This window comes from Alligator mississippiensis, chromosome 4 (genome assembly GCF_030867095.1).
Source record: "Alligator mississippiensis isolate rAllMis1 chromosome 4, rAllMis1, whole genome shotgun sequence".
Taxonomy (NCBI): domain Eukaryota; kingdom Metazoa; phylum Chordata; order Crocodylia; family Alligatoridae; genus Alligator; species Alligator mississippiensis.
In genome coordinates this window covers 221,682,719-221,695,132 of record NC_081827.1, presented here as the reverse complement: position 1 = coordinate 221,695,132, position 12,414 = coordinate 221,682,719, and the positions used below count along the sequence as shown (strand labels likewise).

At 41.5% G+C, this 12,414-nt stretch overlaps 1 protein-coding gene across 6 annotated transcripts in view; it reads left to right on the top strand.

Annotated features, from left to right (window-relative positions):
- Positions 1-11,273, top strand: part of TANC1 (tetratricopeptide repeat, ankyrin repeat and coiled-coil containing 1) — a 203,663-nt gene extending 192,390 nt beyond the window's left edge. For all 6 annotated transcript variants that reach the window (XM_019480246.2, XM_059727357.1, XM_059727359.1 and 3 more), the window contains 5 exons: positions 1,010-1,142; positions 2,148-2,239; positions 6,160-6,306; positions 7,348-7,448; positions 8,437-11,273. In XM_019480246.2, coding sequence (XP_019335791.1) covers positions 1,010-1,142; positions 2,148-2,239; positions 6,160-6,306; positions 7,348-7,448; positions 8,437-9,868 — 1,905 coding nt within the window. In that variant the 3' untranslated portion in view covers positions 9,869-11,273. The remainder of the gene's footprint in view (positions 1-1,009; positions 1,143-2,147; positions 2,240-6,159; positions 6,307-7,347; positions 7,449-8,436) is intronic.
- The last annotated feature ends 1,141 nt before the right edge of the window (positions 11,274-12,414 follow it).

Below are 12,414 nucleotides of genomic sequence, written 5' to 3'. Positions count from 1 at the left end.
GTGAACAAATAGGGGAATGAGCATGAAGTGTCATCCTTATGGTGTTCTCGGTATATATTTGTTACTGACAGTAAAAGATTATATTGTGTCACCGAAATTAAATCAGTGAAGTGAAAGAACGGTCATCACAGTCTGTAACTATTCCCGGATCGCCATTACCTTTACTTTTTCTTTGCTGCCAACTGATCAAAAAGTTATTTTAATTTCTATTTGACATGATTGAATGGAAACTTTGAGTAAGACTAGTCTGAACCTCACCATGGTACTTCCTTGGTTTCTGTATTTGTTGGGGAGCTGGGCACTCTCAGAAAAGTGTGACTGCTTCAGATATAGGTCAATATGGCAGATAGAGGCATTATGTTTCTGCTGGGAGAACTGCTGTTTTCCCAGTAGAAACTAGAAGTATACAAGCAAGTATTCATTTTCTCCTAGAGGAAACATGCCCCTTCCAGGAGAAAAATCATCCAGGTTGTCACCTGGGAGATCTCCCCTAAGAGCGAGTTTCTCACAAGCCTGTATAATGGGTCTGGTTCTGGAGGGGAGTGGGGCAGTTTGCTGCCCATTCCCACAATTGGGCACTGCCTAGCCTGGGGAACAGGAGTTTCCCAGACTAGGAGTGCTCTGGTGGGGTGTGGAGCAGCTGCTGAAGCTCCCTGCCTTTTCTCAGACCAGAAATTGCCCCATCTGGGGAACAGAGGGAGGTAGACATGGGGCTTTGCCCTACTGCTCCTCCTGCTTCGCTCCCAAAGATCCAGAGTAGAGCCAGTCCCCACCACTGCACATCACCTCGGGACCTGGAGGAGTGGAGCAGCTGCTGCTCTCTACACCTTGCCCAGACGGGATCTACCCAGACTGGGGAAGGCACAGGAGAGCAAGGGGGGCTGGGGGCAGTGCCTGCAGGCTGAATACCTGTACTGCTCCTCTCAGAAATTTCCAGTGCTAAAAATGAACTCCCTTTGCTTCTCTTGCTGAGAATTGTTAAAGGTTTGTTTCTACCTTTCTGTTCTAGGTGCAGTATTTAGTAGAGAAGGGTGCAGTGATTGAACATGTTGACCACAGCGGTATGCGTCCATTGGACAGAGCAATTGGATGTCGAAATACAGCAGTAGTGGTCATGCTACTTAGGAAAGGAGCCAAATTAGGTTAGTAAAACCCACCTTATACTACCAAAGCATTTTTCCCTAGAATGGGGAAAACTCAAATGTCTGTCATAGTGGAATTACTTTATTGTGTAATTGTGTTTTTCTTGAATGAAAATTGATAAAGTGCATTGCATCAAACTGCAAAAATAACATTATTGAGGCTGAAAAGTCCATCACACCAAGTGCTAGGAAATTTCAGACTTGGGATTGCCCAAGCAACCTTAATTGTGTTCACTGTTTGTCCATCTGGTACACTGAAAGGTCTGGTGGAAACTTTCATTAAAGACTGGGTACAAGGGGACTGAATTATTCTTGGGCAGACAACCTTAATTCTATTTCCAAATGTCTGAGGGAATGACTTGGAAGCCTAAATTATAGTCTTTTAACATAAAACTTAGTTAATATTTTTTCTGTCAAAATGAAAAAGTAGATTAAAAGATTCTGTTTGTAACAATTCCCATCATGCCTCATCAGCAGTAAGTAGATAATATGCCTGTTGTGTCTTTGATTACCCCTGAACCTGTGATATCAGTATACTTCAGGAAATAAATCATTAAACATGCACTTAAGTGTTGTCCTGTGCTGGGACTTAAACCTGGCAAACCTGTTCTGGACCATTAATATCAAGCTGCTGCAAGTATTAAATTTCTACAGTCATTCCTCACTTGTGAAATAGTGAGTAAATTTAGGTGCTTGCGAGTGAACCAATGCTTCATTTTTCCCCATTACTGTATTTTCTTGTGTACCACGCGCCCACAAATAAGACATATACCTTCTCTTGGGAAGGCAGAATAGAGAGAGAGAGATTTTTTCCAGAATTGTGCCCTCCTCCCCACACTGCTGCACAGAGCTGGGCAGAGTTTACTGTCTACATCACTTGCCCATTTCTTCCTGCTCAGCCAAAAGCTAGAGGTTTAACCCTGTTGCAGCTGCTGCCAAATTGGTATAAGTAAATATGTTAATACCAAAGTCCCCTTTAAAAATGTTTCCTATTTTAATTTGCAGGAAATGCAGCTTGGGCAATGGCCACTTCTAAACCTGACATTCTGATTATTCTACTGCAGAAGCTGATGGAAGAAGGAAACGTACTGTACAAAGTAAGTACAAACTCAATTTTCTTGATGAAAAAGAAAGTTATAAGCCTTTGGCTCAAAGGGAGGTAAGGAGAGACTCAGGCTGTTTGAAAGACCTGCCATTTTGTCTTTGCCTTCAGTAAAGTATCAACAACTATATGTGCTAGGTACACTAAATTCATATTGCGGGTTTGACAAAGGAGCTTGGAGTGGTACTGGAAAAAGAACATGTGATCCAAAACACCCAGGTCCAGGGATGAATGGATTGAGGAGTGACCTAGATTCCCTGTGGTGGATATCTAGTTGCCCACTGGAGATTCTTAGTCTTTAGCTATTTTAAGGGTAATGAAGGTTAGGAAGCTCATCTGAAGGGACCTTATTTAAATTATCATGTGCTGGGTGTATTCAAGCACAGCTTTTTGTTTGTATAGTTCTCTGCATGCCATTTACATATGAATTGAGCAAAATAAGAGCATATTTGATACAGGTTTTTAACTATTGATGCGTTGTTTTACAAGAGCCAGTTTGAACATGACTTAGTCAGATACAGCAGATACAATCTACAGTTATGTCTGACATGCAGATTGTGAAGGTCACTTGAGGCCTACTTTTGGCATTGGACTTGAAAGGTATTGGGTCATTCCTTTTGGGGCTACAAGGTTCTGTCACTTTATCTCTGTTGCTGTCTCAAACCAATATATCAGGCTCAAATGTGTACAAAACACTAATAGAAAGTCTCTTCAGTTAAAAGGCATAGTGGCAAATGGTGCGTGGCATCATTATATTGCTAACTCCAGTTTATGCCATTGTAAGCCAATGCTGTGGACATGCTTGGCTTCATTTAAATAATACGAAAAATTTTTGGAATCCCCTGATAATTTAGGAAGTTTTGAATACTAAAGAGTTCAGAATTGGGTGCCTTTGCAAGGGGTAAAATCGTACTTTGCTATATGGTATGTTTAATCACAAAGGATGACCATGTTCTCTGAGAGAGTCTGTCTGGGGAACATCTCAGCCCCTTCAACAGAAGGGTCCTCCAGCAGCATGTAAAACTTTGCTTCATGGTTGGTTCTGAGAAAAAAAAGTGCTTGTTCCTGATTTATCAGCACCAATTCCTTCCTCTTTAGCTCTGTATTCATTTGCTGACTAAGTTTTTTTCTGCTTAGGTCATAAGATTCATAGACATTAGGGGCTGGAAGAGACCTCGCAAGATTGAGTCCAGCTCCCCTGCCATAAGCAGGAAGTCTGTTGGGGTCAAATGACCCCTGCAAGATAAGCATCTAAACACCATTTGAATGAGTCCAAAATAGGTGCTTGCACTACCCCTGGAGGAGTCTGTTCCAGACCCAGGACACTCGGACTGCAAAGAAGTTTTCCTTATGTCCAGTCTAAATCAGTCTTCCAGACATCTGTGGCTGTTAGATCTTGTTATCCCTTGGGGAGCCCTGGTGAACAACTGTCCTCTCAAATCCTGGTGCACCACCCTTATGTACTTATAGGCTGCCACCAAGTCCCCTCTGAGCCTTCTCTTCTCCGGGCTGAAGAGTCCCAAGTCCCTCAGCCTCTCCTCATAAGACTTGCTCTCTTGGCCCTTGATCATGCGGGTGGTCTCCTCTGAACTCTCTCAAGCTTATCCACAGCTCTCCTGAAGTGGGGGGCCCAAAACTGGATGCAGTACTCCACCTGGGGCCTCACTAAGGCCAAGTAGAGCGGGAGGATGATGTCCCTGGTTTTGCTTGAGATGCATCAGTGGGTGCATACCAGAGTTTGAATTGCTTTGCCAGCCATGGCATCGCATTGGTGGCTCATGTTCAATGTGTGGTCACCCAAGACCCCCCAAGTCACTTTCAGTTGTGATACTCACAGATCAGGATAGCAGGGCAAGATGCCATTCATGTGTTTTATTAGTTGTTAATAGATGTTTGAAATCCATGCTGGGGTTTTTCCCCATAAGACCATTTGGTTTCTTTTAGTGTAGCAGGCCACACTGATTTCCAAGGGCTTGGGGTTGTTGAATCTTTTCTTAGATTTTTTTTTTATTAATTTTCAGAAATGCAACAAGCAGATATGAACTAAATGGATAATTATTATACAGTCTAAAGCATAGTTGACAGTTTGATTGTGCTCACAGTATGTAACAACTATTTTGCGACTCTAGGGAAAGAAAACCTGTTCTCTCTGTTCTAAAGCTATTTTTATGCACGTTCCAGTGGCCTAGTTTTCAGTTTGAATGTCTGAAAGTCTGATTTTTATTTATTTATTTTTTTAAGAACATGGTATGACCAGTGTGCCATTGACGTGTCATTTTGGAGTTTTGTCTACCTTAACAGGCATTGAATAGAATTAAATCTGAGTATTGGCAAGTAATCAAAGCGTTCAGTTTTATCGTGACTAGCTTCAAAATCTATCTAGAAGAAAGGATTTGTTTTTTCTTTTCTATAGAAAATCGACATTTGCTTGGTTTTGGTTATTTACAGTATTCAGGGGTAAGAGTTTTTTCCTTGCTTCCTTTGAGGCATAATATTGGTCTTTTCTTAGGGGAGTTGTATTAGTCTTCTGCACCTAATTTCTTCTCTTGCTCTATTTGCCTCAGTTTGAGGTATTCAGTTTGATGCCATAGATTATCTGAGTTTTCAGAAGTATTCAGAAGCACTCGTACTCTTAACATTGAGATCTTATGGAGTTTCTCAGGTTGGATGTAAAAATCAACATACCCCAGGGTACAAGTCACTTTTGAAAATGTAAGCATGTATTTATAAACAGACACCACAATGAGAGGACTCCAAAGTAACTTTAGCATCAATGGTAATACAAACTAGAAGAGAGGTTTATAAAAAGAAATGTAATATAAAATAAGAAAGAAGAATGCTTTAATTCTGTTAACTAAAGCAGAGGTGTCAAAATCCTCAGGTGCTGTGGGCCAGATGAGTAGCGCTCAGCTGGTCCTAGGGGTGGATCAGGCCTGCAGACTGTGGGGCCAGTTTGGTTCAGTGGTGAGGGCACCATTTTCCCAGACTGGCTCAGAGCACAGTGGGCAGCATGCAGGTTCAATCTGAGACCCACAGGCAGCACTAAGGGCAAGACAGTAGGGCTCCATGGGCCAGATTTGGCCTGTAGACCATATATTTGACACACCTGAACTAAAGCAGCTGCTAGCACTTATCAAATCTTGCTAAGAAGTGTTAGCAAAAGTTTCTCAAAGGCATGCATCTCACCATAGAGATGTCCTCTGCTAATCTTTTGGATTCCTTTCACCACTCGGTGAATTGCAGCAATGAGAAGACAAAGCGACAAGGCTTCCAGCTCCAAAATGAAGTTGGAAGTTGTTGAACTCTGCCTTTTGTATGAAGTTCTGGATGTGAGGTGTCCCTTCCTGAGCTCATCCTATGGTAGTGCAGGTCTGCCTGCTCCAGGCAGGCCCAGGGAGCATGCTGCTCACAGTACTGTGCCAAACTGGCCTCGTGCTCGATCCAGTGCATGAGGCTAGTTTGCAGGCCCAATCTAGCCCAAGGACCAGCCCTGCTTCTGTTCCTTAAAGACATCATTTGCCACTCAGTATTGCTGTTGAGACATTTAAGCCAACTAAATGATTGCTTTTAGTTTAAAAATTACGTTCCACAGCTAAACAGGACAAAGTAGGTGTATTAGTGAAAAGTCTTGTGTTAGAAGAATTCTGTTTCAGCACTGGCATTATGTATTTAAGTATAAATATTATCTTGGTAAATATTTGCATAGGTACCCCAATTTAAAAAAATACCTCCCAGATATTAACTCGTGAACTTCCTCACCATGTAACTACTTGAAAATAAACAACATATAAAAATTGAATCTGTTTGAAGACCTTCTGTTGCCAGCTAATATTCTGTTGGCAAATATTCATATAGTTTATAATTAAAGCAGCATTTACAAATCAACATGTAACGCTCTTGTGTTCTAACCCTTAGAAAGGGAAGATGAAAGAAGCAGCTCAGCGATATCAGTATGCCCTAAGGAAGTTTCCTCGGGAAGGGTTTGGAGAAGAAATGAAAGCTTTCAATGAGCTGAGAGTGTCGCTGTATTTAAACTTGTCACGGTGCCGCAGAAAAACAAACGTGAGTTCTTACTGTTCATCTGTTAATTGTACACTTCTTGCTTTGGAAACCTGAGGCCCCAGGTCTAAAAATGTATAAAGGACATTCGTACTATGCTGGTATCAGCATCCCTCTGACTTGTTCCTTCTTTTGAGCTGAAGCAGGTATAGGAAAAGTTATTTTGGGGAAAAATGTATAAAATATTCCTGTGGTACCAGCCTCAAATTAGAGGCAAGGTGGGGAGAGATAAGCCACAGACATGGTATCTGTTGCTCCAGAAGTGAGAATTGCTTTCAGGGGCACATGTAGTCTGTGGGACTTCTGCCTTCCCAGGTCCTAAAACCATAACACTTTGTCCTTCCTTATTAGCATTGTAACTGTCATCCAGGCATTTCTTTGAGGTCCCTGTTTTGTGGTTTACTCATGAAGTAAGATACTTACTGACTTGAAGTCCTCTACGTTCTTGCTTTGGAAACCTGAGGCTCCAGGTCTAAAAATGTATAAAGGACACGCACACTATGCTGGTATCGGTGTCCCTTTTGATTCCAAAACAGTGGGCACATCTACATGAAACTCTGACTGCGCAGTAGCTCGTTACTACTGCACAGTAGTGTTGCTTGGCATGAAGTGTAACACAATGCTACTGCGCAGTAGTAATGAAACTACGCGGTCGGCATCACCTGAAAGCCGTTCGGCAACGCTACAACACAGTTAACTCCAGTTACTGCACAGTCATTTAGTACTTATTTATACGCATACTGAATGACTGTGCAGGAACAACTGTGCAATCAGCATCTCGTGTAGGCGTGGCCAGTGTCTGCACAGGGAGCAAACCAGGATAGTTGCATCAGTCGGTTTCCTCGTGTCAACAGGACCAACGGGTAGCATTGTCAGTTGCATCTGATTTTGATGCACCAGCTTACTTTTTTTGTCAATTTGAAGGGCCATGTGCTAGAAGCTCTCAAAATTTACTGTTTCTGGTGGTGTCTGAAAGTGAAGTGTATGTAACATGTTTCTAAATTATTTGTCACTGTGAGCTGACTAGATAATTGTTGTTGTCAGGATTTTGGCATGGCTGAAGAGTTTGCTACCAAGGCACTTGAACTGAAACCCAACTCTTACGAAGCCTATTATGCTAGAGCAAGAGCCAAGAGAAATAGCAGGTACTGTCTAAACTTTTTGCTGTGTGACCTGTTTCAACAGCTGCCTAACCTTTCTCCCACATCATCTGTTTCAGTAGCTGATCTGGTGCAAATTTAAAGTACCTGAATGTTGGGATTTTACTGCAGATTCCCTCTCATTTTGGTCCCTCTTCCCTCGTGCTGTTTCCATTCATGTTAGTAGTTTTTGTTGGGTGTTCAGTGACATATGCCAGGTCACTGAACGCAGCATAAGCAGTTATTTCTGGACTCCCTAACGATTCTTTGAACCTAGGCGTAGTTGTATAAAGGAACCACATTAGTTTCTAATTTCAGCTGTGTCCCACCCTCCATCTCAGTCATCTGTGATTCCTTCCACAAGACTGTTTGACCCATTCCATAAGCTGGCAAGCCAAAGGAAGTTCATCAACAGTTCTTTACAGGACTCCAAAGATAGTGAATAGGACAAGTCAGCAGAAGAACCCTAAAATGTTATGGGGTGGCCAGTAGTGTGCAGTGGTGGATGCCTTCACCCTCCAAAAGAATCTGGTTGGTAGGGAGTAGGATCTTTTTCTTTCTTTTTCCATGGTACACGCAACCCTTCTAGCAAGGGTAAAAGAAGCACTCATTCTGGGGTGGGCAGTATTACAAGGGAAATCCGCCAGCTGTTTGCAAGGAAGTAAGTCAGAAGCTGAGCTCCTTCCTGCCATTTTCTGCAACACTACCAATGCACCTGCTTATTTCATCTGATTTCCTGAAGGACCTTGGACTTGGGTTTTCCATTGGGATGGAACAGGAAGGACATGAGACTCTCCCCTTTTTTCCCCACCCCAAGTGCCCTTTTGGTGTAGAGGATTCCCAACCCTTTCCATCTCCAGAGGCAGGAGCGTTTGAAACGAGACAGCAGAGCTCCCTTGAGAGTAGTAGATACAGGACCACCAGTGTGCAGTCATGACATTGTGCCTTCAAGGTTCCTTTGAGAATGGTTTCCTTTAATTTTCTTTCTTTACAGACAGTTTCTTGCAGCTCTTGCTGACCTCCGAGAAGCCATAAAGCTGTGTCCTAGTAATCAAGAAATACAAAGGCTCCTGGCTCGAGTAGAAGAGGAATGCAAACAGTTCCAGAGAACCCAGCAACAGAAGAGGCAGTCTCCTCAGCCGGCACAGCAGAATAATGACTCTGACAATGAAGAGGAGGCTCTTGTCCAAGGTTTGAATGATCGTATGGGTCTTGAAGAAATAGAAGAAGAAGAATTGCCATACCACGATGAGTCCATTCCACCTTCACAGAGGCTGCAGCATTCCCTGTCTGCTTTACCTTACAGTAGGACCCTTCAAGAAGGCCTCCAGCAGAAAGCCAGACCAGCATCCCCTCAGAACAGAGCAGGAAGTAAATATCTGAGAGAGCCGGGTTTGATCATGCAGCCTACAAAGCAAGCACAAATTGTAAAAACAAATCAGCATTTGAGCTCTACACAGTCAGGGCTGAGAACTGGAAGTGGTCAGTGTAGTACAAAGACACCATCATCTTTTCAGCATCTTCCCTCGAGTCCAATGCCAGCCCGACACCCTGGAAATCTGGCCAACAGTAAAAGTCAGTTTATAGATGGGGCAAACACTGTATCGTCTGGAAACATTCCCACAGGAGTCTCCTCTGGCCTCTACAGTGAAAGGTTAGCATCTAACCAGTTCTCCCATTTACAGCACAGTGAGAGTACATCGTCTCACTCATTCACAAGTAAGTCTAAAACCACTGACAGGCCAGCAGCTGTCGAGAAAGCAGCACCCACCCAAGGAGTTCAAATGCATTTCAGTGAAGCAAGGCAGCAAGGGCCTGGAACCAGTGCTGTCTCTTCTAGCTCTCCATCTGGCAGCTTGATTATTTCTAGCTCTTCCAACAGTTTAACTTCAAGCAACAGCTTTTCAGATAACGTGAAAGGACTAGGGCCAGATGTTCGAATTAAGGAAAATAAATCTAGCCAAGGTCTAAGTGGTACAACCGAACATAGACCACGCAATACCCCATTTATGGGGATCATGGATAAAACTGCCAGGTTTCAGCAGCAGAGCAGTCAAACAAATCGCACTTGGAATTGCCAGGTATCTGAAGGATTACTACCAAATGCTTCTGGTGGGGGCATTCAGTCCACAACCTGCGAGCAGTTTTCTGGCAAACAGCCCAGTGGATACAGTAATTTAACCAAAACCTCCTCTACAGCTATGGCCCCTGGAGAAGGTATCCAAAATGGAATGCAAGCTAAAGAACTCAAAGAGCTCAAGAGCCAAATGCCTGCCCACTCGCAAGACAGCAGGATATCTAAGCCTGTGTCTCATTTGTTTCCAGATGCTCTGTCTAAACAACAGTCCCATATTAATAAGGAAGGCCATTTAAGTCATGTCTCTTCTGCAAAACCAAAGCGATCATTTGTTGAGTCTAATGTATGAATATATCCTTTTGTATAACAAACAGAATAATAAACAATATGCGCTTGTAAACTCGGTGCGTACCAGCATATTGATTGCTTTCATTAATCACTAATATAGGGCTGTTTCATCATCATAGACTATTGTTCCTAAATAAAATATTTAATTACCTGGCCACTTCTCCTAGTCTGAGTAGGTTGTCCAAGTTGGCCAGTAGTACTAACAAAAATATGGGATACAACCACTTTCTTAAACTATGTGTAACACCACAGCACAAGAATATTAACTGGAATGTCAAGTTTAGTTGGAAACAATTGACTCATGCATACCTGGTCAACTAGGCTTATGAATGCATCACATTAGGACCTCAAACATGGAAATTATTTACTCTCCATTATATCCTGTTTATTATAAGATTTTAACATTTTCACCTTATAGGGTTTTAATTGTGGCTTCTGATTGTATTACATCCCACCAGTTGCATAATAATTAACCATCCTTCTTACCAGTGCTTAAAGCATTTGAGTCCCACAACAGTGTTATAAATAAGGATGGAATTCATGGTATAACATACAGATCTGTAAATGAATGCTTTTATCCAAAAGCTATTGTATTATTTTTTATCAGTTTTCTAGCAGGATATAATTGGGTTGCATAATGTAAATTTAGGAACTTTTCAAGTCATTTGTGTAAGAGTACAATCTTCAAGCAGCCTGTGTTAACATGTAAATATAATTTTATTTTTTGTTTTAGTTTCTATAAGAAACCAAGTAAGATCTGGAGAAACACAAGGACAGATTTGCATGCATTTTTAAAGGCTTCAACTTTCCTGGTTATTGCACTGAATAATACTATATTATGGCATGTTAACAATATAACCGTAACCGCACTTTATATAGTTTATCTAAACACCTCTGAGGTGCTACCTTAATGCAAATGATGCATCATTCATTCATGGAGAAAAGGTACAGGAATGAAATACTTTATTAAAATGATTTTATAGGAAACCTGGTGTATTATTTTGAAGGTATGAAGATGAAAGTTTGAGGAAAAGTGTATGTGCAGATACTTTCTGGGATGGGGTTGTGAGGTTTTTCATAGAAAAAGGTTCTATATTTGCAAGAATGTTTTCAAAATGAATGGCTGTAATGACATTCCTGTGAGTGTAATTAAGATCTGTATTGTACAAGTTGGAGTATTCAGTCACTTTTCAACTTTTATTCCCATGTACAGTGTGTATGTACATTGTAAAAACAGCCTTACACATTTTTTACAAATTCCTGAATGAGTTTGCATTACGCTCTAGCTTATTTATTGTTTACTGTTTCTTGGTTATTTGTACAAGTCTTATGTTATTCTTGTTCTGTAGTTCTGTTTTTTGCACAGCTACTGTATTTTTCCATATGAAATAAAGACTATTAATATAGTCTTGGGTTGAGAGGTACTCTCTTTGATATGTAAACTGAGTTGTAAACAGCTGACAAATTAGAGCAAGGATCAATTGCGCAGTCATAGGTAAGGTTCTGTTAATACTTGTTATACAATTTATCCCCTCTACACCTGAGAAAACACTTGAATGGGAGTATTTTGAGTGATAACACTGATGACTGAAATCTAGAGAATAAGCAGGTGAAGGTTTGTAGGTAAGAGACTTCTTCACCTTCAACTTCACCAGTATTTCAGTAACCTGTACTGAAAGAACAGAGCTCTAAATCGTGAGATCTGACTTGATCCCTAGATTCATTGAAGATGATCCCACGGTCATTGAAGAAGCAAGGAAACAGGTTACTGTGTTAAATGTCAAAAAAGTTCTCAAGGAGTGTTTAAGACACAAGATCCAGGAACTCCTCCCATGTTCCAGACTATTGGAGCGGGAGGCCATCTTGGACAATACTTAAGAAGCTGTCTGCTAACAGTTCAGATTTGCTTTAAAGGCTTGTCCACATCTCAAAATTATACGAGTATCAGGTAGAACTTGCATATAATGGTGAACCCAAAGTAATAGTTGTAGCTGCTATAACCGGGTCAGTGCTTGTTTTCTGATATAACATTGCCTCTTTCTAGTTATTTTTATGTTGCTTTGGAACTGATTCTTCTAAACTAGTCTACACTGAGGGGCAGGAGTGGGTGGGAAGTAGCAGTTATGCCAAGAGGTGGAACCAATCTCCTCCTGATTTAGAACAGGTCCAAAACCTTACGCAGCCTGGATTCTTTTTCTTTAAATTCAGTTCAGGCAAACCCTTGATTTAACTTGCATCAGCCAAAGCTACTAAGGAACCTGGTGCTGATGGAAATAAGTCAAACTTTCCCTTGACACTTATAAAGTAAATTGGATTTGAGACCCCCCTTTGCCATGGAAGCAGGGTCGCTCTGACTTTGGCTGTCTCAGATAGCAGCCCATCTCAACAAAGGTATGTTTTCTTTCCTCTGAAGTTCTCAGCTTTTAAGAAAAAAAAAAACCTGACAAAGCTGTAAGAGGAATATATAATACTGTCACTATCTGCTGGAAGACTGAAGAAAACAGGGGAAGCACTGCTTATTTACAGGAGGGGTAGGTTGATGCCTCC